At 43.1% G+C, this 27616-nt stretch overlaps 1 protein-coding gene across 1 annotated transcript; it reads right to left on the bottom strand.

The window, feature by feature from the left end:
- Positions 1–895: 895 nt before the first annotated feature.
- On the bottom strand, positions 896–27616 carry LOC142575468 (bleomycin hydrolase). Its single transcript, XM_075684851.1, has 11 exons — positions 27244–27616; positions 19257–19405; positions 18230–18382; positions 15517–15747; positions 10613–10705; positions 9308–9463; positions 8352–8510; positions 6611–6678; positions 5322–5442; positions 4289–4352; positions 896–1106 (listed from the first exon to the last, which is right to left on the bottom strand). The coding sequence occupies exons 1-11, from the start codon at positions 27251–27253 to the stop codon at positions 955–957; spliced, it is 1356 nt and encodes a 451-aa protein (XP_075540966.1). The 5' UTR covers positions 27254–27616; the 3' UTR covers positions 896–954.

Raw genomic sequence — 27616 nt, 5'->3', positions numbered from 1 at the left:
GGACGGGCTTTCGAAGGATGTGCGCCTTTGTTCATAGGCAACATGTCAGGCATAAAAGGGAGCAGGGCGCCGGCCGAAAACATTTCGGGTGGAGGGGGGGCTGGTCTGAAGCCCGGTAGCCTCCCTCCCGTGGCTACGTCACTGATTCAGTCGTTCATAGGTGCCTGGCAATGCACAAGTTGCACACATTTGTCGAAATTGTCCATAAACAGTGCGCGTCTTTTTGTAAGGCAATCAGGCAATTGTTTTTTTCCCTGTTTTAAAGAGGAAAGAGTGAGTATGGAAGGTTTGTTCCGAGTTCACAAGGCTTGAGCAATGTGGTAGGAATAGAGAGAGAAAACACGTCTATTAAAATCCAAGAATAGGGTGCAGTGGCTGCCCTCTTGGTTCTAGAGTCTGGAGGCAGAAGGCATTGGATGATGCAATGCCTGGAAATGAAGTTTCGCCATGTCAGGTTACCTGCAATCAGCGATTAGAGCTTGGTGCAAGTCTATAGCGAGGGCAAGAGCTTCACAGCAAAGGACAGGAAATAAAACTTTTTGGCAATGCAGACTGCTGGTTTACTAAGATGCAAATTAATGCTCGATAAAGTTGGAGGCAAGAGAAAACAGAGCTTCCAGTGCAAGAGATGGTTTCATAGGATTACTCAGGCCATAGGAAAGTACCTTGGCAAGCTTAAGATTTTGTTTTCAGCAGATCTCAGTGTTGTTAATATATTCATGGTGTCACCGGGAGTCGAAACGCAACTCGATAGTATGCAACGTGAGAGCTGTAACTTTCTCCTATTTGTGCTCCACCTGCATTTCCTGTGAAGGCCACTGATGCAAACACTGCTGCAAGCATAGAGAGAGAGAAAGGTGATGAATTCCAGGAAGAAGCACACACATTCAACGCGTTAGAAAGAAACGCATCAGCTTCCTTTATTACGTTTCTGAACACAAAGTGGTGAAGACGTCAGTGAGCAAGAGCACCCATGGGATCCCAAGCAGGCAGCACCTTGGGTTCCTTCGAGTTTACAGCCATCACATCTGCAGGCAGGTACTTTTTGTCTGCAACCACTTCGAACACAAATTCCTTGAACCAGTCTCGGGTCATCATGAAGAAACCTGTTGAGAAAGGTTAAGGAGAAAGTCCTTCAACTTAAGCAAAAGGAAATAAAGATAAAATGGGCACTGTGGAAGTGATCGCTGTTCACACTAAACACCTTTCCTAGTTGGCAGCTAACTTATTACACCGGTGTCACACGGGCATTTTTGATCACGACTGGTACCAAATTTCTCCATCGCGATTTTTCTTTGCACAAGTTATGGAGAGGAGCAAATACAGAAATTCAATCCTGATCAGACTCAGTTGCAATTGGCAGTGCCCTGTGTGATCGGGGTAATAAATTAAAGTGGTTGGAAAGTGTGTAGTGTGTGGTTAGGTTAGGTTAGGTTAGGGTAAATGGTGAGATTTCAAATTGAAACAAGTATTCGACACGTGAGCTTCAAAAGCAATCTGAAAATTGATTTTTTTTCTGCCTTTAAAAATAGATCAGCGCTGATCACTAATTTTCTTGTGAAACTGGTTTGTTTAGGTAGAGAGAAAATGTGGCCCAAGAAAGAAAACAAAATCAAGTTCATTTTTTTCATTCAAGACACGCAATGCTATTTGCAAGTCTGTTCAAGTGAACAACTTCAAAAAAGTGAAGCACCACCGCCACATTTTTCAGTTCTCTTACACAGACTCCTCTAAAAATGTCCCACTGAGCTTAAAGGGACACTAAAGGCAAATACTAACTCAACATGGACTGTTTAAATGCAATTCCAAGAAACCTCGAAATGCTTTTTTTCGTCCCAAGAAAACACCTAGTTCATGAGAAAATTGTGTGTGAAGGGTCCGAATACCTCTATCGCAATTCAAATCTCCCACTACCCAAGCAGGGAGTGGTGCCATTGCACATGCCATCACCGTGCTTTGCGGCCGTCAGTGAGCAAAATGGCACCTGACAGACGGCAGTACGGTGTTTTTCACAATGCGCAAACGCTTGACCATGAAGAAACCGAGCCATGACAGAGCGGTGGGTTCATTGCTGCAGCTGCTTTTTGTCAAGTGGCATAGATTGTTCGGGTATCCCGCGACATCACATGGAAATGCAATTCTCTGCCACTTGTAGTTAGTGCGAGTTTCACGAGCCAGCAAACCAGCACAGCATTAGGCGACAACAAAACTACTGAAACACGAAAGCATGGGTGGAGCAGAGTCTAGCAAAAACGAAACCTTTCGACAACCCCCTTACCAAGGGTAATGTCAATCAAATTTCTTTTTTTTCTTAAAATGAAATAGAACTGTGCAAACAACACTTTCTTTCATCCTATAATCCAATGCAATGATGTTCTTATAATGAGTGGTTGAGTACTAATGATACAATTTAAATGAGGAGTGCCTTCGTCATCAGACAAGTACTTGAATGTCCTGGGGGAGTCTCTAATCGCGTCCTGCATTTACCTCAGTTTCTCAATTACCAAGGCTCAGTTCGGGATAACGTTAATGCATTCGAGATTCTCGAGCACTCATCAATCACTTAGTTTGACTAAATGTTTGCTTTTAGAGTCCCTTTAAGACTTCTCTCTCCTTTATGTGAAGGCAGGCTTGAATACCTGAACTAACCACACGTTTGCCCATACTTGCCTGTACTCGCAGTTAAATCTCGATACAATGAAGTAGATAAAATCGGCAATTTGCCTCGTTATATCGGAATTTTGTTGCATTGAAATGTTGTATTGACCTTTTATGGAAATAAGCACAGTCGCCGATCAAGTTTACTTACACGAGAAGAGGCCGCAGAATTTTATGAATTATCGGGCAAACGAAAAAAGCAAATTCGAATGAGAAAACAATTCATTTTGATGCACTGCGGTCGGCAACGAATGATACGGTTTCATGCCACGTTGACATCTTCACATCGGCGGTACGAATTAAATGAGGCCAGCCATGCTTTCGCATGCACTCTGCCCCTTAGGCCGATAGCATCGCCGGCACTGGGACAACGCTATCATGAAAAGTGCTGGCAGCGGGGAGCGAATGGCGCAACCTTCAATGCTAAATGCACAAGAAGACGGCTTACATGATGCGCTGTCTCAGCACGGCCTCTTTGCACACGCGGCAGATTACCTCTAAAACAGGGTGCACCTCTGTATGTGCTCAGCCACGCTTTACAGCCATGCGCAGACAGCCGAGACGCACGCCATCAATTGCGACGCGTGCCAACTCCCCTCACACGCGCTTGATCACGTTACCTGGAGCTCGCACCCCTCCCTCACTTTCCCTTTGTTCTCGCGGGGACGCGGCAATCGTGAAGCCACCATCTTTCTTCCTCACCCAAGCACACTTTCACTCGCACCTAAAGCACAAAGTGCGTGGGGCGCGATAGGATCTTATCGCACTTCCGACTTTCTAGGGAACATGATGCGGCTTCACTTCAGCAGTCGCTCTTGTCGCACCGCACGCATGATTTGAGAGATGCATTTGCAAGCCACCACTTGTAATTCAATCATTTGACCATCTGTGTCTGTGGAAGTTTCCATTTATTGTCTCGGCATTCCTTTGCTGCAGAAGCGAAATTTCGTTGTATCGAAATCGCACACACTTCGTAATATTGAGGCTCTAAATACATAGTGTTCTACGAACAAGAGGTTATGAAAAGTTAAATACTTTGTTATATCGAGAATTTAGTTATACTGAAGTTCGTTATAAGGTTTAACGTATTTGAAAACAACAAATATCAAGTTATTCTCAAATACTTCCATTTGGAAAACTAATGTTCAATTCATATTCAAAACTTGCCATATTTACACACCTTTGAATTGGTACACTCATCCCCACTTTCATGGTTGCGCTCTGCTGAAGCATAATGTGGCTTCACAACAATCATGAGCATTTTGTTGTGAAGACGAGCTTGACGAGAAATGTTCGTACACCACTAGTTTCTGACTTATTATTCTTTTTGCATTAGATGATGATCCAAATGGCATAAACATTAGGAACAGTACTGAAACGTACCAGAGTGCTTTAAATAATCTACTATAATAGTAAACTCAACCTTCACATGCTAAGTGTGATCCTTTCATACGCAAGAAGCATGTTGTAGAGTTTCTACAAATTGGGGAAATATGTGTCCATACTCTTTAAAATGTAAAAATGTTTTTTTTAATGCGAGTTATACCCGTGAATGTGCAATAAATCTGTACAGAAATGTCAACTGAAGACACAATGTTTGAATAGAGAGCATGAAAATGAAATGGTATACCTTTCTCTCCCGTGTCATCGCCCCAGGAGTTTTCCACACGGAACTTCACTGGATTGCCATCGGACTGAGGAATCGGGCATAAAAAAAAAAGTTAGGACCACCAGCTGTCACTGAACACCACAGCACCACGCTACCAAGTATTACTTGCATCTTAATTTGTATTGTTTGTATCCTGAGGCCAACACCAATAAATCAACACCTTAAACGAGTTGAGCTGTTAGCAGGCAGAGACATGGATGGATGGAATTAATTAGTTAATTCACACATGGCTGGAGTAGCAATATTTGCAAAACAGTGTGTACTGAGATGATTGAACTCAGCGAGACAGCTGTTTGAACAAATATCCATAATGTCAAAGGTCATTGTAGCCTCATTGTAACGTGTGAAAACAAGTCTGAATTCCTCAGGGCAACAAGCAAAGTTTCACAGCCTCACTGTAACACAAAGCTACAACACTACCTCAATAGATTTATAGCCAATTACAGCACTGGAAGTGGAGTCAATCATGCATGAAAATAGACATGGCTATACATGAAGGTTAATGTTAGGCGCTTAGTGACCATCGTGCTATACAAACATGTGAAAACTACTTAAGGCTTAGTGTAGAAGCAGGTGTTGTGTAAAGAAAGTGACATGTATGGCGACTGCTGAAATGCGGATAGAGGTGGTATAAGTAAGGAGCTGTTGAAATAAACATGCAACAAGAGAAGCACAGCACAGTATTAAATTATGTACTCAAACAATCCAGTTCACTGCGATTTACCTTTGCAACAGTGCGACAAAGTCTACAAATATTCGTGCTACGAGTGCCAAGTGTGGACTTAAATACAAGCTTTCAAAGTAAAGCATTTGATTGGCCTTCAATGCCTGACATATTTTTTTGTGTTATATCTGTATCATGATGCAGTAGAATGTGAAAGTGCACTCAATACAACAGAAATTCACAATTTGCAACCAATGAAGATAAACCAGACACTGCAATCAAGTGTCAGCAGCTAAACACCGTCTGTAAAAGCCCAGACTGTTCACTCACATCGAGGGACACTCCAGTGAAGAGCATGGCATGGCCCATGCAGGATTCGCCGTAGATGAGGCGATCTGCTCTCGACATCCCTAACGTGAAGGTGGTCCCAAAAAGTGCTTCATAGTCAAAGCTGGAAGGAAGGAAAAAAAAAACTGCATTTGTTGACAAGAAACAACGCCGAGCAGTTGCTGCCTACACAGAAAAGTTTTTAACATCCGTGCAGAGGTGACGCTTATAATACTGTACCAACACTGGCCTACACTGTCCTTTTCAGATTATCGGCAAGGCTGATGCAGCTCTTACATGAGTCGGGCATATGAGTGCCTAGCAGAACCACGACATCGCGAGTGACATGCGGAATAATCAAGACACTGGTTACGTACACAATTTTCTGCACCACTGCTCGGGTTATGCTTGGTTCATCACTACTTGACCCAGAGTCTGTGTTGCTTACCTTGACACCTGCGCTTACTACTTTATCAGTACATTCCTAACCAAGGTCGTTATGGAGACGTGTGCACAGGCAAGCAACCATGATGAGTCCCCCCCCCTTAAGATTTTTTACTTTGAAAGCGAGAGTTCAGGTCTTGCAAGAGTAAGCACACAACTTTATATCTCCCATCAGTACAAATCTGCTGATGGGAGATAGCTAGCACCTGCCATCACATGGGGCCATGCATACACCTGTACCTTCATCACGTTTACCCATCCGACTCTAGGCTGCCATTTTGTCTGTTTACGACTGTGTAGTGAGGCCCGAGACAGAGACTACAATAATGTCTTTTGTAATAACAACACGGCACAATGATGCAGGAGAAAGCAGGTGTTTTGTTTGTTGTTTACTTACAACCCTTATGGTAGAAGTGCTTTACGAAAGAAGGGAGTGTATTGAGCTGAGGCGGCTAATGAATTATCTTCCTGTCGGTGTTTTCCTGCTTTAACTGGTCACTGGCATGCTTGGGAGCCCGTGAAAGTATGCATGCGAATGATGAATTTATGGTTGAATGAAATTTTTCTTTTCGTTCACGGCCCACAAAGGCTGTTAAGTACATGCACGTGGACTTCATTAAATAGAAACTGAAAAAAAAAAAATCTATTGCAGGAAAAAGACACATGGCGCTACGTGAAATTAAGATTAGGGAGTAAGGAAAAGAAAGAAAGAAACCTGTGTTCTATCAGAGTTAGTGACTATTTTCACAGATGTGAACTCTGCATCGGTGCCTGCTGCCACATGCGGGTGCAAGCAGAGTCAGCGAACGGCACGGCTTCTATGTCGTTAGCACTCCGTGCATACTTACAAGTCTGTGTCGAAGAGTCCTCGCTTCAAGTCACACCTCTTGAGAACTTCACAGCCAAACCACACGGGCTAGAAGACGAATGCGCACGAGGAAAAAGAACTTTACCAAAGATTACACTACATGCAGCACTGAATAAAGCTAGCACCTTTAAGAAAGACAACATTGCTTCTTATACAGCACTGAAATGCCTCTACAGCAATGGTGTTGCATCAGGCACGGAGTCGCAAACATGACGCACTGCTCCCAACAGGCTCTGCCCTACAACACTACTGGTATGCCTGTATGAATGTATGCCTGTATGCCTGTAATGAATGTATGCCTGTAATGTATGTATGCCTGTATGAGAGAAGGCCTGTATGGGCTACGTAAAAGAGCTTACAAGGCTTGTGTTGAGAGCACTGCTCTACGGGCACACTAAAGCAGCAACCACAAAAAACCTGTTTTGGTCACATTTTTGCGACACAGCATCAACTAGCATTACCGAGTCCATATCGCTCTGCATGACAACCGTGTTCCTAGCACATGATAATGTGCACCCTGAATTAGTACACCTGCTTTGGTTCAGTGGCTTCACGGAACACATTTTGCAGGGATCAGAGGTTCACTGTAACTAAGCATAAAATAGGCACACTGACGCAAAGCCACATTGCACAGTAAATGGTAGGTCACCGATATGTTTCTTGATACTGTTGCTTTGGACCTGATGTAGAACCATATGCAATGTCTGTTAAGAACGAATGCACTCTTTGACATTAGTCGTAATCTTGCGGTTACTGAGCTCTGGTGCTGTGAGCTGCACCACATGGTAACATCACTATTCGTTACAAGCAACTAATAGTTAGCGGTGCAGTATGTGCACATCATGAAATGTACCTGTGGTTTTATATGGCAAAACCAACGGGAAAAATAAAAGTTTGTTACTTTCAATGTGTGAATGTTGAACGGATTAATTCAAATTAGAGTATATTGCTCGTGGTTAAAAATTACCAGACTTGTTGTTGGTGCAGAAAGCACCAGCTATAAGTGAATTTGACTGTACTTCCTTCTGTCAATGTAAATTGTTTTGATGTCAGCCCCTCTGCTTTTTTTCATGCAACCAAGTTATAACACTTATCGGTTGTGGCAATGAAATTTCCTTGGCACTTGAATGTTGTCATGAGTGGTTTCGACTGCATGCTCAAATATTGTGGGAATGCTATCAGGCTACGAATGTCGAACTATACTATATGCGACTCAACATGAAAGCACCGTCACGTGTGTGAATATGAGCTTTTTCACATGTATAATGACTGCCTACATGATTTTTTTTTGCTTCAGACGAAGAGCAACGGTGACTGTGTGTCAAGTGTAAACTCACTAAAATATTCTGTACACACTTCAGCTCATTAACACCAGTGTGCTGCAAAAGTCTTGTTGGTTTCTGGTATCCAACCCACTCCAATCTTGACATCCCGAGTGCTAAGAAAGAGGTTTGTTCACATATTGTGCCACTGCGAGAAATTCATGTGACGCTGTTTTCTTCCACCACTACTGTAACGACACCACTTTATGAAAAGCACTTTTGAAACACTTCTGGGAAAGCTTTTTGTGGCTTCAAAGAGTGCTGATACAAACATGGTCAAAATTGACTTTCATGTTAGCCAGCTCTGGCTAGTGGCTTGATGGTTTTTTGATAGCACTGTTGGAGATTGGTCCTTTAGGGGATGAGCACAGCATTCCAGAAGCAAAATCAAGAACGCACCTCATTGGCCTTGATTGAGTCAACAATGGACTGCATGAGCACTTCCATGGGCTGGTTGTTGTAGACTGTCGGAATGCCTCCAACGACATTGCCTAGGCAGTCCACTGTGTAGGCGTCACCAAAGGGATTAGAGGGCCGAGTGTCATTCACCAGGCACACCTGCAAGGTGAAAACAATGCAAAACAAGGGCAATTTAACTAGACAGAGACAAAACGTATGCACGGAGTGCTTGTCTCCCAAGCACTTTAGATGGACCAGGCGAATGTGTTCAAAGAACTTATTTGTGACTGGCTGAAAGAAAAACATGCTGCCAGAGAGTATGAAGGCAGCCAATTCGATGCACCATGATTGATCTGTAAAGATGGCAAGGGCCTCGCACTTGCTGGGCATAGTAGAAAACGTGTAAGGAGAAAGTTATAGGTAAACTGATGGAAAGCAGGCAGGACCTGTGTTGAGTGAAACAAAGGCAGCTGTTCACTGTAACAGCTTGCACAGTGGTGCCACTGCTGCTCAATGGCTGTTGGTATCAAAGCTACAGAGTCAGCCATGTTGTGGTCAATGAGTGTGCTGGGTCTCGTAAGATCAGATTTCGTAAGACACTGAGCTCAATCAGTCATGTGAAAGTAGAGATTATTTGGGGATACCAACTGTTCAAGTACTCTTCCACTACGGAGCAGTAGTCTCAGGTGTGTGCTGAATTCAGAACAGATGCAATGTCTGTGAAAGGTTATTCACCCTTGGCAACCGGCCATCTACTTGCCGTCGCATAGAATGGTTAACATTAACGGCCAATCTGGCTGCTGATGCCGCTGTTCCTCCTCCATCCTCAATCTCACAATTTATGAGAACCCAAAACAGCAAAATATCACTTTCATGCAAAAGAAAGTAAGGTGAGATTAACATAATCGTGCGTAGTTAAGCCACTGTGTTCTATTCTGCAAGAAACGTCACCGCACCTTGTCGTCGAAGTTGAAAAGTGGCTTCACGTGCTTCTCGTAAAACTCCAACGGAGTGATGGGGCCCAGCCGTTTGTACGCCTTGTTTTTGTCGTAGTACTCCCAGGTGAATGTGGCTGGGGGCGTTCCGAGACAGACTGACACAATGCGGTACACCTGTACAAGAAGCAAGTATAAAAAAAAAAAAAAAAGAAATCAGCTGTAAGTGGCCCTGTCATGGCAGAGCAATATATCATACACACGAATGAGTACAACACCCCTTCACTACTGTTAGAAGCTTTATTTTCATTTTTATTAAAAGGAAGGTTAAAGATCTCTAATGAAAAATTTAAGGAGGCAGTTCTTTCTGAGAACAAACATTGTATATTAAGAATGTCTCCCTTTTGATTGTTGGAAGTACTATCCTACTGAAGTTTCGGAAGCACCTAAGCTTTTATAACCCTTCAAATATTGGTATCAGCTGCTGAGTATTATCATTTGTGGTTTTTCATGATGTCTGTTTTATACAGCTAATTCTTAACATTGTGTAAGCTGCAAGTGCATTTGATAATGAAGTTCATGTTCCATGTAGTGCATCAGCTTTGCACTACTACGGTAGGTTGACTACCGAGCAATGCTCAAAACTAGGGGTGCGCAAGTATCAAATTTTCAATATCGAAGTGAACTCAAATAATTAAAACCAAGTGCGAATCGAAAATAAGAAAGCAAGTTTTTTGCACAGCAAATAGCATGCAGAAAAATTATGCTTTGTGAGCAACAGAATTCTCCAGTACAACATTTTTCCTTAACAGTATCATAACTGCAGTTATATGATGTCATGAAGGAACAATAGCTGCTCGACATGTTCCTGCAGCAGAGACCACACTCCTGCATGTCACAATTCCTTCAGACATGGAAAAGAGCTGCCCACTGGACACACTGGTGTCTGGTATTGCCAGGTGTCTCTGCAAACCAAGCCAAGAGTGGGCACCATGCTTACACCACCAACTTACATGGATTTTCATTCTGGCCCAAAATTTCTTCATGCACATACATAGCTTTCAACCTGCACTTGTGGCAGTGAACACATCTGCCATAAGCAACTGAACATTGCTGCAGGTTGACGAGCCTATCGAAGTCTTTTGACAGTGCTGCTCACATGGAAGGAGCATCTTCATTTGCACACCACTACTCGTAGCGCTTATTCTTAAGCAGGATGGCATCGTCTTATATTTCATTGCGCAAACACACGAAAAACATTTATTGCACGCACTTCTGTTAGGAACTCACTAAAATCAGGGACATTGTAGTAAACACATAACTTACAGTTTCCATCATCTGCTCTATGGTGGACTGGACGTCTGCATCAGAGCAGCCTTTCGCCAACAGGGTGTACAAATCCAGGGCAAATTCTCGCAGCTGGGAAGAAAAAAGGCATTCGTGCACACGTATTACATAGCCACCTTAATAACAGCCATTTGAAAAAATGAACAATGGAGCTAAAGAAAGCATAGAGGAAATTAACTACGTTTAATCAAAATGTAAGAGGCAGAAACAGATTAACACAATGTCCTGCATCTGCTGCCATGGTCATAGATGGTGCTTACCAACTCCCTCAGTGTTAATCTAGTACATACACATTTGCATAAATACTTAAGAAATTGGAGAAGACGATGGCTGCCACAATAGCCTAATTGGCAAAGCATCACATGCATAATACTCAAGTGTGGGTTTGGCTCCCACCAGCAACATGACATCTTCTTGCTCAGTTTTAATCCCCCTGACCTTATTATTTCTACATTTCAATTAAACATACCAAGTAATTTAGCCTGTGCTTTCGCTCGCTTCATTGCACATTTCCTCATATGCTTGTGAGCAATTAAGAATCGAGCCCCTCAGATTTCCATGCTCTTCTCACACAGAGGCATCTTAATTAAGTACGTATAGATGCACAAAACACAACCTCCAAAAAGATGTAATACATGGGCAGATTGATGTCCGCACACTAAAATTTTAGTTTCATGCATCTTATGCACCATTCACTCGCCACGAACCTATACCAACGAAATCAACTGGCTGCTCTGAAGCACAGAGGGCCCAGACAACAGTTTATAATGAATGGGAGACACAGGGCCCGTGCGGCCATATGGCAGCACCAGCAACAGTGCTACTACGGCCAGGTCAAGCACACTCTGTATGTTCTGTTCCAGGCACACTGACCGAACGAGGGGGCTGTTGGCATGTGATAATGGCATTGCAAAATAAGGATAAGCAACGTTGACGAGTTCTTGAAACGAAGCTGTTTGGTACGTGCTGCTGTCTTGTACACCGCTAATCCTGTATTGCGCGAGGGAACAAATCGGCAGTGCCATCGGAAATCTTCGGAAAGCAGGTGGCACAAATAAAACGGGCGTAGAGCACAATGTGCGCTTATGTGTGAGCACACCTTTCTTGCTGCGCATTCCAATAATTACCGTAACACCTGCTTTGGAGTGCTTGCATTTTAGGAAGCTACATTTAAACGCCAGCTTGGTCCAAGCAGGACGCACATCAGCTGGCATGCACTGGGAGCAACTACAGATGTGCGCATGCTGCAGTTTGGCGGCCCAGCCCGGGCTTGACACTTCCTGAAAGCGGGCCAATCCAGCCTGACGATGAACCAAAAACTAGGGGCTGCCAGCTGGTCCTGGCCCGAACTCGCAAATCTTTTCGTTTGCAAGCACCCTTTGCCGTCAGCAGGCTGCCGTCACTATTAATATGTCAGGCGTCAAGATCGGCTGTCATTTTCTCTTACAAGCAACTGTAACGCAAGACTTTGTGCACTCTGGCCCAGCTTAAAAGCGAGCTCGTGCCTTCAGATCAGGCCATCAACGAAGGCAGATGGGACAAACTGAGCTTTCCACTTTTTGCTCGGTGCACCTACATGAAGTGGCTCGAGCTTCAATATGTTACACATTCACCGACAATAATAAATAAAGGTGGGCAAATGCCACATTTTTTTGTATATGAATCAAATATCAATAGTCAAATGCAGATACATATAGACATTTACAGCAGGAATATTTACTTCTGCATGCATATTTCGGTATGCCAGTACTGACAAGAAAAACAGCGGTCTATTAAAGGGACACTAAAGGTTAATATTAAGTCAACGTGGACTGTTGAAATACCATCCCAGAAACCTCTAAACGCTTGTTGCGTGCGAAGAAGAGACTTATTTTAAGAGAAAATGCGTTCTGAAGCGTCCGCGTACCTCTAGCGCAGTTCATATCACCCGCCCTCCGATCGAGGAGTATTGACGTCATGGTCTCATAGTGACGTTGCGCTGTCGGTGAGTAAAACGGCTTCCACAGACAGTGCTACGGTTTTTCTGCGCAAAATGCAAACGCGCGGCCAGAAACAGAGCCAAGACGGAGCTGACAGCAGCACAAAAGCGGAACTATGGTGGCTAGCGGAAGGGAAAGCGCGTGACGATAAGCTTGTTCTTTATTTTACGACGCCAACTTCGATGCTCGTAGCAATGAACGACCCTGACGACACATTGGCTCGTGATGCCGAGTTCGAGTTCAGCGATTTAAGCACCGATGAATATGATCTGCTGCTGAGAGCTTGCGCTGCCGGCATCGCTGCGTACTACTACACCGGTGGCCTGCTTTGAAAGGCACTCCACGCAACTTCAGTAAGTCGGTGTTGAACTCGTAATCCTCTGGACAAAAGTGCAGCGAGCACACTACATGATTTTTCGGCTCTTTGCCAGCACGCTGTGGCAGAGGTATGGCACTTAACCATTTCGAACGGAGAGGTTCACTCGTTGGCACACAGTGATAAGTAACGTTACATTCGCCGCTGCAACTGCCCTTGGCCAAGTTCCGCGGACCGTTCGCGCATCCCACAACATCACATGGACGTAGCATTCTCGCTGCTTGTTCCAAATGCAAGTTTCGCGAGCCAGCAGGACCACCGCAGCACGACGCGATAAAGAGACGACTGAAACTCCAAAGCGCGCGCGGCGCAAAGTCGAGCACGCAGAGTCGAGCGAAAACGAAACCTTTCGATCACCCGTACTACTCAAGGCTAACGTCAAAATGTTATTTTTTCTTAGAATCGAATAGAAGTAAGCAAGCAGCATTTTATTCCGTCTTATAATCTAATGAAATGATCTTTTTAATATGAGTAGTTGAGTACTAGTGACAAATTGTGATGAGGAGTGCTTTCGTCATCGGGCTAGTACCAAAATGTCGCTGGGGGGTCTCAAATCGTGTCATGCATTTACCTCAATTTCTCGGTTACTAAAGCTCTGTTCGCAATAATATTGACGCCTTAGACATTCTAGAGCATTGCTTTATCACTTTAACTTGACTTTCTGGTAACCTTTAGTGTCCCTTTAATTACAAAGATTCAGTCTTGAAAACAATACTTTTTATTAAAAACTACACAAATAGCGTCTCAACATATTTATTAGAGCCTCATTTTGAGCAGCCTCTAAAGGAATGACTGGCAGTGATAAGAAAATGGCTGCCGAAAAAAAATCAGAAGCTGCAGAAGAAAGAAAGCTACTGAAAGACTTGCGTGCCGTAATGACATGTAAAAGAGCAGTGCGTTCAATGGGGCTGGTTGGTTCATCTTTAGAATAACAACAGAAACAGCGCAACACAGGACGAGCGCTCTGAACAGCGCTCTGTCCTGTTTACTCGCTCGCCCTGTGTTGCGCTGTTCCTGTTTTTATTGTAATGTAAAAGAGTTGGTAGCAAGAAAGACGTCCCAGCTCACAGCGTAAAAAATAAAAATGCTACATGGCTAGACTGCTGAAAATCGTAACTGACAGACTAGTTTTAGGCTTTTAGGCTGCGCGATCATGGTTACAATGCTAAGAATTGTATTACAGCTAGGGGTTTTCTTGCGAAGCACCGCAAAACGTGTGGTTGCGAACCTGTCTTGGAGGAATGCGTCATTCTAGGTCGTAGTCGTAATCAGCTCACAAGAGAAATCGTCAAAGCAAAGGCTATCATTGGTCTGGGCCACGCATGTGTAAGCTCACTTTCATTATCATTATCAAGCAATGAATTGGCGTATATCTCCGACTGCAGCCACAGGCTGTCTGAATATGTTGTCACTTGGTTACTATCGGTTTTTTTGCTTGGTTTCCTTGTAATCTCTTGATGTCACAAGTTTACTGAGTGCATAAGTAGCCGTTTGTGTCACGAAATAAACCATCGGTTGGAAGTTAGCGCTCACTCTGTTTTCCGTTCCCTTTGATTACCCCTACCTCCTTCCTTTTTTGCTCTTTCTGAGCTGCGCTACAAACCTAAAACAGTCATGACATACCAGCTAGCCCAAAGTGCCACGCTTTTGAGGGGCTAGTACAAGCAATACTCGCACGTCGTGTATACTACCACCACAAAATCTCAAACAAGACTTCCATCGTACATTTTCTTTTTGCATTCCTTCGACAACATTTATTGTTTCACTTCTATTAGCTTGACATACATTGTTTAGCAGATGAAGAAGAATAAGAAGGCTTTAGCAGCCAATTGGGTATTGTGAAAAAGATTGGTTAATTTCAAGAACGTATTTAAAGATACCGAATAAGTAGTTCTTTGAATATGAATATTAGTTTGTAGTATTCTATTTGTACTTGAAACTATGAGTATTCGCCGACCCTACAATAAATGAAAACACGGGGTGTGTCTATGTACTAGTAATGTATTGGAGAGCAAGCAGAAGAAGATGCACAAAGAAAGAATGTGTGTTAAAATATGTGATGCATGTCACCGGCACTATATTCCCACACAATTTCCTTATTTACATGCATAAATAACAAAAATCTAAGAAAAAGCTATTCACATCAACAAATATCTATGAAAAAAAAAAAGCTAAGCCGCTGCAATGAGCCTTCATACAATTTACGATTTCCAGGGAAATCAATAAAATTCTACCTTCCCTAGCTTCCACGCAGTGTTTTTATAACCATTGCAACATCTATGCGCACAACAGTAGACAGAAGTTGATTTTTTTTTTTTTTTACTGCTTACAAAGATCCTATTCCTAGAGGCCATCCTCACCCCTGAGTGGCAGCGAGCAGGGAACACAGATTTCTCCATGGCACTCGCCACAAGGTGCTGTACGTCCGATTTGAAACAGCAGTACACGAAGCCTTAGGGGCGTGTGCTGTCTGGAAACAGCAAGCACCGAAGTAGACAGAATGTTCAAACCAAGTGGGTGAGAACAACCTTGCTGGTGAGGAGCTGGTTGAAGCGACGTGATGACTCGGAGGTGACCGACTCCGGATAGCACTGTTTGGGCACGAGTCCATGCTTGGCCACGAGGTTGTGCACCATGTGCCACTGGCCGCCGTCTTCAAGGGGTTCACGGAGTAGAAAACTGAACAGACGGCCCTCGACGGTCTCTCCTCGTCGCCACATTTCGACCACGTTGTTGAGGAAGTAATTGCTCCGCTCCACCTGCAGTTGCACAAGGAAGATGTAAACAAATATGACAGCAAAGTTGGCGGAAAACTGGCAATGTTTACACAACATTTTGATTGATTGTTACAATCATACAAAGCCAAGCCAAGGAAAGCATATTTGAACAAGTAATACATAGCTCGTGTATAAATAATTTAAGAATAGGAAATTAAGGAGGACAGAAAGGCAACTTGCCAGAAGTGGGAGCCACAGTCGCATCTTCCGCATATTTGCAATGTTCCACTGTTGAGCTACAGCAGCCACGTTGCGGCAGCCAACAACAGCGAGCTGCCTTTTTTGACCACTTTCCTATCCCTTTTCCTCCATTCGTACTTCTACATTCTCAATTAAAGAAGAACAGTCACTTTCTCCCTGTGGTTTTCTTGGTTTCTTTGTTTGTTGGCTTCACATAACTGGACTGAGCAAAGTTGAGCCCCTTAATTTGTTATTATTCTTCTCACTCCATTAGTTGATTGGCTGATTAAGTTTTTCATTTCAAAGCCACATCCGGGTAATAAGTACAGCGCATTGACGAGTGCCAACAAGGTTCACATTTACTACATGAAGCAGGCCCTTTGAAATGCATAAAAATCATTGCAGCATCACATCTGTAGCGACGACGGTTGACATGAGTTAGATAGCGTTCAAGTGACTTCGTCATGTGCAAATAAAATGCAACAGCTCAATAAAAACAGTTCAAACACACCTACACAAAGGCGCTGCAAGAATTCTGTTGACGGATCTCATGCAACAATGCATTTCCCCCCCTTCATATAGAATGAAGAATTATGCTCAAGTAAAACTCTTGCTTGGGCTAGTTGGTTCATGCTTGAAGTAGTAAAGGCAAGGCGCAGAAGACCAGGACTCAAGAAGAAGAACACAAAAGACAGGACCGGCGCCGGTCCTGTCATTTGTGTTCTTCTTCTTTAGTCCTGGTCTTCTGCGCCTTGCCTTTACTACTTCAAGAATGAAGAATGTTCCCAACCCCAAGAACAATCCTCCTGTTTGGTGAAAATATACTGGTTTGAATTTCCCCATTCAGATGTCACGCACCTGCAACAGCACACAGTGCTTGAAACGGTAAAACAGTGCAAACGCAAGATGCTATTTCAAGAAACAAGGAGGAAGAACGAAAGAAAGAGCATGGGCTCTCTCAGTGACCTTTCTATTCCTTTACTACATTACAGATATGCGACTTATCGAGATATGCATGAACATAATCTTTCTTCTTTCTTTATTTGAGCTACTGTCATTCTTATAGTTTTCATTTTTCTTGTCTAATCGGCTCACCTGTATACACAATAGTGAACATGATGTACATATTTCATGACACTGTCCTGAAATAAACAGCTGGAAGAAGCATCCCTTCATGGTATGTGCATGCCTTCGTGGCATATATTTGCAATTTCAATAAGGCACAAGTAAAAGGTGTACTTGCAGACATCTTAGTTACCATAGAATCACTACTACATGCTTGTGTGCAAAAGGATAGCAAGCAAGAATATTGGGAAACACTAGTAAGATGCATGATCTCTTAATCTGATGCGAAAGTTAGCCTCCAAATTCAGGACCTGGCATTATCAACATTAACGTAACAGCAGCAAAATTCACAATATCGCAAAGTGTGGAGCAATAAGATTATGTGTGATGACATTGCTCATTAAAAAAATAATGCAGCCCCAATGCAAATGTTGGAATCTACATCAAGCACAGCTTTTGCTACACAAATTGCTATAAAACTTCAAATTGGGCACTGTGTTTTGTAGCATTTTGAATACATGCCCATCCAGCAAAATTTGGAGACCCCCAACACGCGATCCCCGTTGATCATGTGTCCCCAGATTACATTCAGCCTAATTTCTACTACTGCACTATCGCCAAGATCTGCCCACTTTACTCAACAAAAAACCAACAAAGCAGAAGTGGCACTGTTTGTTGTTTCATCTACAGGGGCAGTACAGGTGGCTATATATAAGGCGATTTGTTATACGAGTGCTGGCCTATTGAGTGCTTTCCTATGAGTGCCGTGAGCTACGAGTGTTGCGAGCTATGCGTGAGATATAGGGTGGCGGTGACAGCAGCAGTCGGTTGCAGTTGCAGGCTTGGTCAGCAAAGATTTGGAGGGTTGGCAAAGAAAGCTACTTCTTAAATATAAGTGTTCTGTCCTTGTTTCTTTTGGCTAAGCTCCTCTGTGGCTGCCACAGCAACTGCAGGAATGCAGCGAGACAGTTTTTTATGGTGTGCAATGATTATGACTAATAAAGGTTTTATAGGTGCAAGGATGTCAAGACACATATACCCCTGAGTACAGGCAGCAAAGTGGTTTTAATATAGTAAACTATTTAGGGCGCTTTGATGATTGCCATTAATTTGCTAAGGTTTAGTGGGCTTGAGCCTTCATGTAATGTGGGAAAAAAAATTGAAAAATGTCATACAATTACTCTTTTACGTAGAATAAAACGCAAAATATGGCTCTCACCTTGTCCCAAAAGAACAGATATGCGGAGCTGAGTTCAAGCTCCTCCAGCTGGAAGTGCCTCATGAGTGGTACCCGAATCGCATTCAGGCAGGCAAAGAGCCAGCATCGCCCAGTCACCTTCTGGTTCGAGGGTGGTCTCCCTTCAACATCCACCTGTCCAAGAAAGCACAAAATCCATGCACGTCGTTATTTTAGGCTTGGATGGATCACAGGACAGTGGTTCCCTTTCTCATCTCAATACAAGTGGAAAAAGGAATGGTGAGTACTATTGTGGACAGGTGAAATATGAACAAGTGAGGGCTAACTAAAACGCATCCTTTTGTTTCTGCTTTCATATCAGTACGTGGAATATCAAAATAACTACGGCTTGTATTCTAAATGTGAGGCCTATAACACTGCCATTTGTTGGGCGTGTTGGTTAACTGAAAGCATATTTAGCACCAGCAAACAAGGACGGAAGGGACATTGTGTTGTCGTCTCCCTTCCGTCCTTGTTTGCTGGCGCTAAATATGCTTTCGGCCTATAACATCTTCAACGAATGGATAAGTAGTGGTGCGAACTTGCTCTAGAGCTACTGTTAACAATTGTGAAAGGTGTTTTATTTTGTTATTTATAGCTCGTGCTTTATTTGTCCATGATGGCACAAGACCCTTGAAGACCCTTGAAGCTGCACTCTTGCACGAGGCAAGAGTGCAGCTTCCAGAGAGACCTAGTGCAGGTATTTCATAGCAGTTTCACAACTCATCTTGTTTTATCTCGTTTCTTGTTTCCTTTCCAACAAACCAAAATTCTGTTCATGTAAAAGTTGGCATATATAAAATTACAGGAGAGTAACCTACTACTGTAGGCCTTATTGTCTCTTTAAAGCTAATTCTGCCTTCCTCGAAGCTCTAACACACCATTCCACCTCTCCTCTCTGCACAGATGTCTCAAGGTTATTCTCAAACTATTATGCAGTGGCCAACAAGCTGAGTGACAAGAAGGCAAGCTTGCCATGAAGACTCAGACATGTGCAGTATCTACTTGCCTTGTGTGAAACCACATGATTTAGTTGAGCTGTGCGTTTCTGGCACAGGTCTTTGATGTCAACCTTGGTGCAGACATTTTGCGCAAGCCGGTTCCTGGGTTCCTTTTCAAATTCCTTCTGGAACTTTTCTAGAGTTTCTCGACGCAAAGCTGCAAGGATAAAAACGGCAACCACAATTAATCATCGATCCACTCACACACCTGTCAAATGCAACTTCGGCTAATAACACATTCAGTGAAGGCTGTTACGATCGGCCTCCAGGGGTACTGCTATGCAAATCTATCTCAGTTCGCTGCAGATGTTTCGATCAATCCGCAGGAGTGGCGTCCTTCAGAGAACTGGCGATGCCGGCAATGCTAACCAACCAAGCACTTCCTTTGGAGAACTAGAGACCACGGCAAAGTTAATTAACCATGCGCCTCCTCGTACAGCCCAGCTGTGTTGGCCAGGCTAGCCGTTCGGCGGACCGAGTATTGTCGGTCGATTGCAGGAAGAGAGCTTCTCTGAAAAGGGTGTTTTGCGGTGCGTTTTCCTCGGGCCCCAGGATTCGTCACAGTCTGCTGACACTCGAGGCGGCTACTGGCGAAGTCAGCTCTGGAATTAAGAGGCACCGGCTGGGGTCAAGTGTAACAACCTGGCTATGAGGACCCGCTCAACTCGGTGGGTTCTGGGAATCCAAAGTGCGTACGTGAGTGCGTGAGCCCTCCCCATCAAAGGCGGGTCGGCTACGCCTCCAACGACTGTGGACGGTCCGATTGGACGAAGGTTGGACAACAGTTTTCCCTCACCTAGGGATGTAGGGAGGACAAAGTGTTCTTAAGCAGCTGTGTGCTCGACAAGCGGGGTGCTTGGTGCTTGAAGCTCGTGTGCTGTGTGCTTCGTCTTGCAGGCTCCATTTGGGAGTCATACTAAAATGTTGAAATGTATCTCATGCTTTAATGTAAATATTGTAATTAAATGCTGTACTCCTAGTTCCCGAAAGGTCCTCCTTACAACCCCGTCCACAAACCTTACAAAGCACACACGCACTTGGCCTGCACTCCGAATAAGAAGGACATACAAAACTAAGTGACGCTTGAGGACAGCGTACGCATGCATGAAAGAACACTAGGTAGGTATGTTGCAAGAGCATTTGGACTTTTAGGGACAACTTCACTCCTCCAGTGTGACATTCAATACTGGAGCGAAGACACCTCATCAGTGTACTTCGAGAAGTATACTGACACATATTTTTAACGTAGTAGAAACTTAAGTACACACTTTTTCTACATACAGACATGGCACATGGCAAATATGATGGCTGGGAATTACTTAAAAGGCATTATAATTTGATGTTAAAGTTGGCCTTGAAATGCCACACCTGGCGTCATCGATATCATCATGATGTCATGACACAGATCAAAAGTTGTAGATGTCACATAGTAATAAAAATAGGCAGGAAACTTTACTGTTAAAAATTAAACAAGAATGCTGTGCATACTTTTGGCTGTGCTTGTATGTGGCTGTCGCAGTGATAGCAGGAACGAAGCAAGTGAATGCATCATGAGGTTATGACGTCCACCTTCTGTGTACAACCGGTTCATATAATCAAGTATTTCATATATTTCATATAATCAAGGTTCATATATCAAGCACATCATTTAGGGAATTCTTATGCTTGCCAGCATGTTATCGAAGATTTAGAATCTACAGGGCTTCGGGCCACATTTTGGACTATTTATTAATGCAAAAACAAAAGTCGATTATGTCATATTGGTAGTCTAAGAATGATCATCATCATCATCGTCCTATTTTATGTACAGTGCAGGATGAAGGCCTCTCCCCGTGATCTCCAATTGCCCCTGTCCCGCGCATACCAACTCCAACGAGCACCAGCAAACTTCCTAATTTCGTTGCGCCACCTAGTCTTCTGTCGTCCTCTACTGCGCTTCCCTTCTCTTGGTACCCATTCTGTCACCCTAATGGTCCAAGGGCTATCTACTCTATGCATTACATGACTTGCCCAGCGCCATTTTTTTCCTCTTTATGTCAATTAGAATGTTGTCTGTACCCATTTGTTCTCTGATCCCAAACCACTCTCTTTCTCTCTCTTAAAGTTATGCCTAGCATTCTTCGTTCCATCACTCTTTGCGCAGTCCTTAACTTGTTCTCAAGTTTCTTTGTCAGTCCCCAAGTCTCTGCCCCATATGTCAGCACCAGTAAAATGCACTGATTGTATACCTTCCTTTTCAATCATAACGGTAAGCTTCCAGTCAGGAGCTCACGATGTCTGCAGTATGCGATCCAACCCATTTTTATTCTGTGAATTTTCTTCTCATGGCCAGGGTTCCCTGTGATTAGCTGACCTAGGTAAATGCACTCATTAACAGACTCTAGACGCTGACTGGCGATCCTGAATTCTTGTTCCTTTGCCCGGTTATTCATCATTATCTTTGTCTTCTGCATATTAATCTTCAGCCCCACTCCTACACTCTCTCTGTTAAGGTCCTCAATCATTTGCTGTAACTCGCCTGCAGTGTTGCTGAATAGAGCAATGTCATTGGCAAACTGAAGGTTGCTGAGGTATTTGCCATCGATCCTTACTCCTAAACCTTCCCAGTTTAATAGCTTGAATATTTCTTCCAAGCACGCAGTGAATAGCATTGGAGAGACTGCGCCTCCTTGTCTGACTCCTTTCTTTATAGGTGCCTTCCTACTTTTCTTATGCAGAATTAAGGTGGCTGTGGAATCTCTGTAGATATTTTCCAAGGAATTTACGTAAGCGCTCTGCGCTCTTTGATTACGCAATGCCTCTGTGACTGCTGGTATCTCTACTGAATTAAATGCTTTTTCGTAACTTATGAAAGCCATACAGAGAGGTTTATTGTACTCTGCAGATTTTTCGATAACCTGATTAATGACCAGGATGTGATCCACTGTAGAGAATCAGTTCCTGAAGCCTGCCTGTTCCCTTAGTTGACTAAATTCCAGTGTTGCCCTTATCCTATTGGAGATTATCGTGGTAAATCTTTTGTAGAATACTGGGAGTAAGCTAACAGGCCTAAAATTTTTCAGTTCTTTAATGTCTCCCTTTCTGTAAATTAGTATAATGTTTGCATTCTTTCAGTTTTCTGGGACCCTTGCAGTTGATAGACATTTCGTAAAGAGAGCCGCCAGTTACAACATGAAAATTACGCTTTACTTGCGAGATGCGACATTCCTTTTTCTTCTTTTTTTTCACATAAACTTCTGTTGACATATCGACATGTGTAGAAACATGACCCAGGAACAACATGAAAATTATGCTTTACTTGCGAGATGCGACATTCCTTTTCTTTTTCTTCTCTTTTTTTTCACATAAACTTCTGTTGGCATATCAACATGTGTAGAAACATTACCCAGGAAGTTGACAACATAAGGCACGCCTCCATGCACAGAAATTGTTGGAGCTAGATTATGTGGATACCAGCCTTTGTAGCAAAATAGGAGTCACATTCCTGTTCAGCATGAGATAGAGATCTATTTTTGCCTTTGATTTTGTGGTTTATCTTATATAATGTTGATAATAAAATACCTTTGCTATATGCTGTCAGTAAGACTGCTGTTGATTTTGTTTTGCACTTTGCATAAAGTGCTCAAGGCGAGCTAGTTGCGGGAATACTTCGTAGCACATTAAAAACATTTTTTTTTACTCTTTCTTGTTTCAAGCATTTTAGGAGTTATGTGATGTTGTTTGGTGCTCACGTTTAACCAACTTCCTGTGCGGGCTCATGTAAAAGGCTCAAAGCACAGCTAAATAAAAATTATAATAATAAAGTACATAGTCACCTGAATATATAGCTTCGGAGCACGAGGCTTCCCCCCTCATGTTATTTGCACTTTCACACATGCACCAACGCACCAAGTTTAGTCCTATAAAACATTCTCTTTAGTATCATCACCCCGGGCAAATCGCCACAGCTCAGCAAGTGGTGGAGGATTGCGAGCGCCACTAAAGCTTTCAGATTGTGCTACGGTGACTCTCAACTTTGTTTCCAAAAGGTTGCTCATTGCGAACAACTGAAAGTGATGTTTTCAAATGTGCTCTGCAAACCTCATATCAACACACTGTGACAATAAAGTTAATAATTACATAATATGTTAAATAATAAGAACGCAAAAATATTGTAGGCTGCTTGGAGGTTGCTAGCATTCTCATCCCCCGAGAAAGCTTCAGAAGAGTTCCCTTTGAAGCAGACTTAATTGATGGAACTTTATGTGCCAAGGCTGCTCAGAACCTGTGAGAGGTGCATTAATGAAGCATTTGCTCCAAATTTATTTTCCCATTCGAGTTTCATTTTACAATACTAAGCTCTAAATACACAGGTACTTTTGCATTCCTTTCTTCCATTGGAAATGGGCCGTGATGGCTGTGAACTAAACCAGTGACCTCTTGCTTAGCAGCAGAATGCCACGGCTACTAAGTCACCACAGTGGTGTAAAACAACTATGAAAAAAAAAAAGATTGATCTGAATATGTCTTACCTTATCAAAGTGTGAACTTGGGCATGTTTGTAATTCATATCAAACTTGCACACATGCCTGCTATCCTTCTTTTTCCCTCAGTATAAGGCCTGCTAATCTTCAGATAGACACCTGCTGAAAGCTGCACCATGTTACTTGTACGTTAAGTATGGAGAGCTGAGCTAGTTGGTTGCGATTAGCATTATGAAACATCGTTCCAGCACACAATTGAACACGGACAAGAAGACAAAGACAGCACGAACGCTGGACTTCAACTGAATTTTATTCATAGAAAACAGGGCTTTATGTACACCAGGGGAGGGGGAGGCTGCTAGTGCGCAGGACCACCCAAAAATATTTTCTTCGTCCAGGCAACAGACATCAGAAGTATCGAAACCAAAAGAAGAAAGGAAGAAAAGCAAAAAGTGAAAAACCTTTCTTTCTCTCTTTTCTTACCCTCTTTTTCACGTCACTCAGTACAATCTTGCTCATCTACCACCCTACCAAGCTGATTCGACACACACGTTTGCCCTGAGATAAGTTCTTTTTTTCCCTAGTACAACAGAGGGAGCACTGACACAGTAACTGTTTTTATTGGAGATACAAAAGGCTTAAAAAACTTCCCAGTTTTTCTGATTGCTAAATTTCCGCAACACACGTGTCCGTTCGAAAAACGCCATGCATGCTGGCTTGTGCGAACAACGGCGAATGTGGTCGGCTAAATGAATCCAGAAGAAGCCAGCCTGCAAAATAAAGCACACCAAAGCCCTCGTTGAATGTGACGTAGGTGTTGTGTATAGTATTCCCCTCGCCTGTGGGAAATGCTATACTGGCCAAACCGGGCGCTGTCTGAATGAACGCCTGCTAGAGCATCGCAGGAAGGCTACTTCACTAAGCGACGCTGGTCATTTAGCTGACCACATTCGCCGTTGCTCGCACAAGCCAGCATGCAAGGCATTTTTCAAACGAACACGTGTGTTGCGCAAATTTAGCAATCAGAAAAAGCAGGAAATTTTTGAAGCCTTTTGTATCTCCAATGAAAATGTCAGTGCTCCTTCTGTTGTACTAGGGAAAAGGAACTTGATTATATCAGGGCAAACGTGTGTGTCGAATCAGCTAGGTAGGGCGGGAGATGAGCAAGATTGTACTTAACGATGTGAAAAAGAGGGGAAGAAAAGAGAGAGAAAGGTTTTTTTCAGCTTTTTTCACTTTTTGCTTTTATTCCTTTTTTCTTTTGGTTTCGACGCTTCTGATGACTGTCGCCTGGACCAAGGAAATATTTTTAGGTGGTCCTGCGCACTAGCAGACCTCCCCCCCCCCTCCTCCCCCTGTGTACATAAAGCCCTGTTTTCCATGAATAAAATTCAGTTGAAGTCCGGCGTTTGTGTTGTCTTTCTCTTCTCGTCTGTGTTCAATTGTTCGCTGGAACGATGTTTCATAATGCTACTTGTACGTTGTTGCGTGTGTCATGTTCACAGAGTTTTGCAAGTTTAACAATCACCTGGGAAGTTCAGCAACAAGTGCACTGAATCTACAAGGAACTAAACAATTCCTAACCTCTTATGTAATCAGAGAACTTGTCTCAATAGAGGTCATCTTCAGGAAGCATACTCAAAATGTGGTATATGATGTGAGACTTCATTGTTATGTCAATCCCGCCCAGAGTGTTTGGGATCAGTCTATAATTTTTCTTTTCCTGCCCGCCTCCTGTAGTTTGCTTTTGTGGAAGAATAAATTTATTGCATGGTGTAAAACTGCAATAGAGTAGACAATGACATACTGATCATGATTCATTACCTGGAGCTTTGTTTGACACTGATTTCTGCATGTGACTGTCCAATGCATTAAGTTTGGTCTTGCTTCTTCCTTTCAAAATATGAGATTTCTGACACATATTTCACATTATATATTCTCTCCACCTGAAAGCTTTTTCATGGAATCTGTCATTTGTAGTCTGTTTTGTTTCCATTTAATAGGAACACCTAACAGCCTCAAAGTTCTTAAAGTCAGTGTGCCTATGGCAAGACACTTCAGTGCATTATCATCACAGCTCAATCTTTCTGTGCTGAGTGGCAGCCACAAATACTACACCAGATGTGAACATATCTGCAGGAAACAGACTTTGTCAATGTTACCTGCCGTCACATGTACTCCGTACACCCTTTTTGCATTATCTGAATATTCTATGCTCTTCACTGAAACATTTAGCCTCCACTGACATTTGGTGCTACTTAAGGATATCATGGTCTAGAAGTTGGTTAATTACCTTCAATATAATGCTTTACAGACACACAGCGTAATATGATGAACAGTCTCAAGATGTCTGCGATAAACATAATAGTTAGCACTTTTAGTGCAAGTGACTCATATGCTTTCTTAAACAGAATGCTATTTAGTTTTGTTAAACTTTACTTCCCTTCAAGGATTGAATCAAGGTTAGCTTAACATCCCAGCTACTTGCGATACATCAACACGGTAGGGTTACTGAGATGTGTGATGCTCAACAAAAGCTTTCCACAAAGAGGAGGAGCACTTTGACAAGGGTACTGAGGGATCAATGCTTAGATCCTATATCACAATATGAAACTTAATGCCACAATAATACGTCTAGTGGTAGGCTAAGAACATAAGCCCACACGTGAAGGCATGGCTAAACGGTCAATCCAAGTTGTCAATACATAGACAAAAACACATTAAACATAACAAGAAGTCTATTTTGCGACTCTGCACTTAATAGAGTTAGGCTGGCTAGTAACAGGAACAGAACTATGGCAATGAAAAGAGCAACATAAAATAAATCTTTGCTGTTTCTTCGAAATTTTGCCTGGCCTAATGAATGAAAAGGGCCCAGTGGCCTGAAATAATGCCACATTCAACTGAAGTTGTCAGTGCAATATCTATTCTTTGGGGTGCAATATAAGGTTGCCTTTTCAGCATTACATAGGACAGATCTGTAACTTGCAATGAGAACGGAAATCACGTAAAATAACGGTGCCGCACCTGGCGAAAACTGAACAGTCCTGCGCGGTTCAGTTTTATTATACGTATATTTTTTGCATGTGTGCTATTTTTCAGGGTGTACCAGCTGCCAGGTCAAAGCGAGCAACAGAAGTGAAAAAAAAAGCTGAATTAGAACAATTTACGCTGCTCGCGACTTTCATTCAAGGTTCTTTTTTGCCAAGCAGGACACTTCAAAATAAAAAAAAAGAAATAATGCGTGCTCGCCGGGCAAAGGAACAGTTCAAAGGTACGAGAATTTGGTTCATTCGCCGCGGTTCAAAAGCCACAATAGCGTGAGTTGGAAAAATTTATAGCGCACAGGGGAAGCCAGCTTCACCGCGCGCCAGCGCGAAAGTAGATTTAAAGAACAAGTGTATAGATTTTAAAGTGATAGCTAAAGAAAATGAACTCTCAAAGCGCAGTGCGCCGTGGCGCAAGGCCAGGATGTTCTAGTGCGGTATAGATGCATATTCTCGCTGAAGTAGCAGATATTCGTCGTCCTTACCGAATGCCATCACGGAAAGAACGAAGCAGCAACAGCAGCAGTCCACAGAACAGAGAACAGCGTGAGACGCTCCGTCCACAGGGTTGTGCGCAGACGAAAAGAAAGGAGCGAAGCGCGACTGCAACCAGTCGCTGCGGAGTGCCGGAAATGTGCGATATGGCAGCACAGAGAGCCTCCGCTGTCCACAGCGCTCTCTACGCGAGGATGAAGATGTCTCTTCCCCTTGTCACACGGAAGTTCTCCGATGCTACCCGCTACAACGGCACGACGGTTCGTTTCGGAGGCTCAAGAAGTGAGGCAGGCTGAAAACGGATTACCGCTGCCCTATTTTACATTTGTAGTTTTGTATACAGAATAATCGTAGTTTTGTAGT

This window comes from Dermacentor variabilis, chromosome 3 (assembly GCF_050947875.1).
Source record: "Dermacentor variabilis isolate Ectoservices chromosome 3, ASM5094787v1, whole genome shotgun sequence".
Lineage (NCBI taxonomy): Eukaryota > Metazoa > Arthropoda > Arachnida > Ixodida > Ixodidae > Dermacentor > Dermacentor variabilis.
Note: the sequence above shows the minus strand (reverse complement) of the source record. Positions and strands in the feature narration are given on the sequence as shown.

Coding starts and splice junctions, on each gene's coding strand:
- LOC142575468 (XM_075684851.1), bottom strand. Junction 15,748..18,229: donor ATCTGTTCTTTTGGGACAAG/GTGAGAGCCATA, acceptor GTGCAACTGCAG/GTGGAGCGGAGCAATTACTT. Junction 4,353..5,321: donor TCACTGGAGTGTCCCTCGAT/GTGAGTGAACAG, acceptor CCGATTCCTCAG/TCCGATGGCAATCCAGTGAA.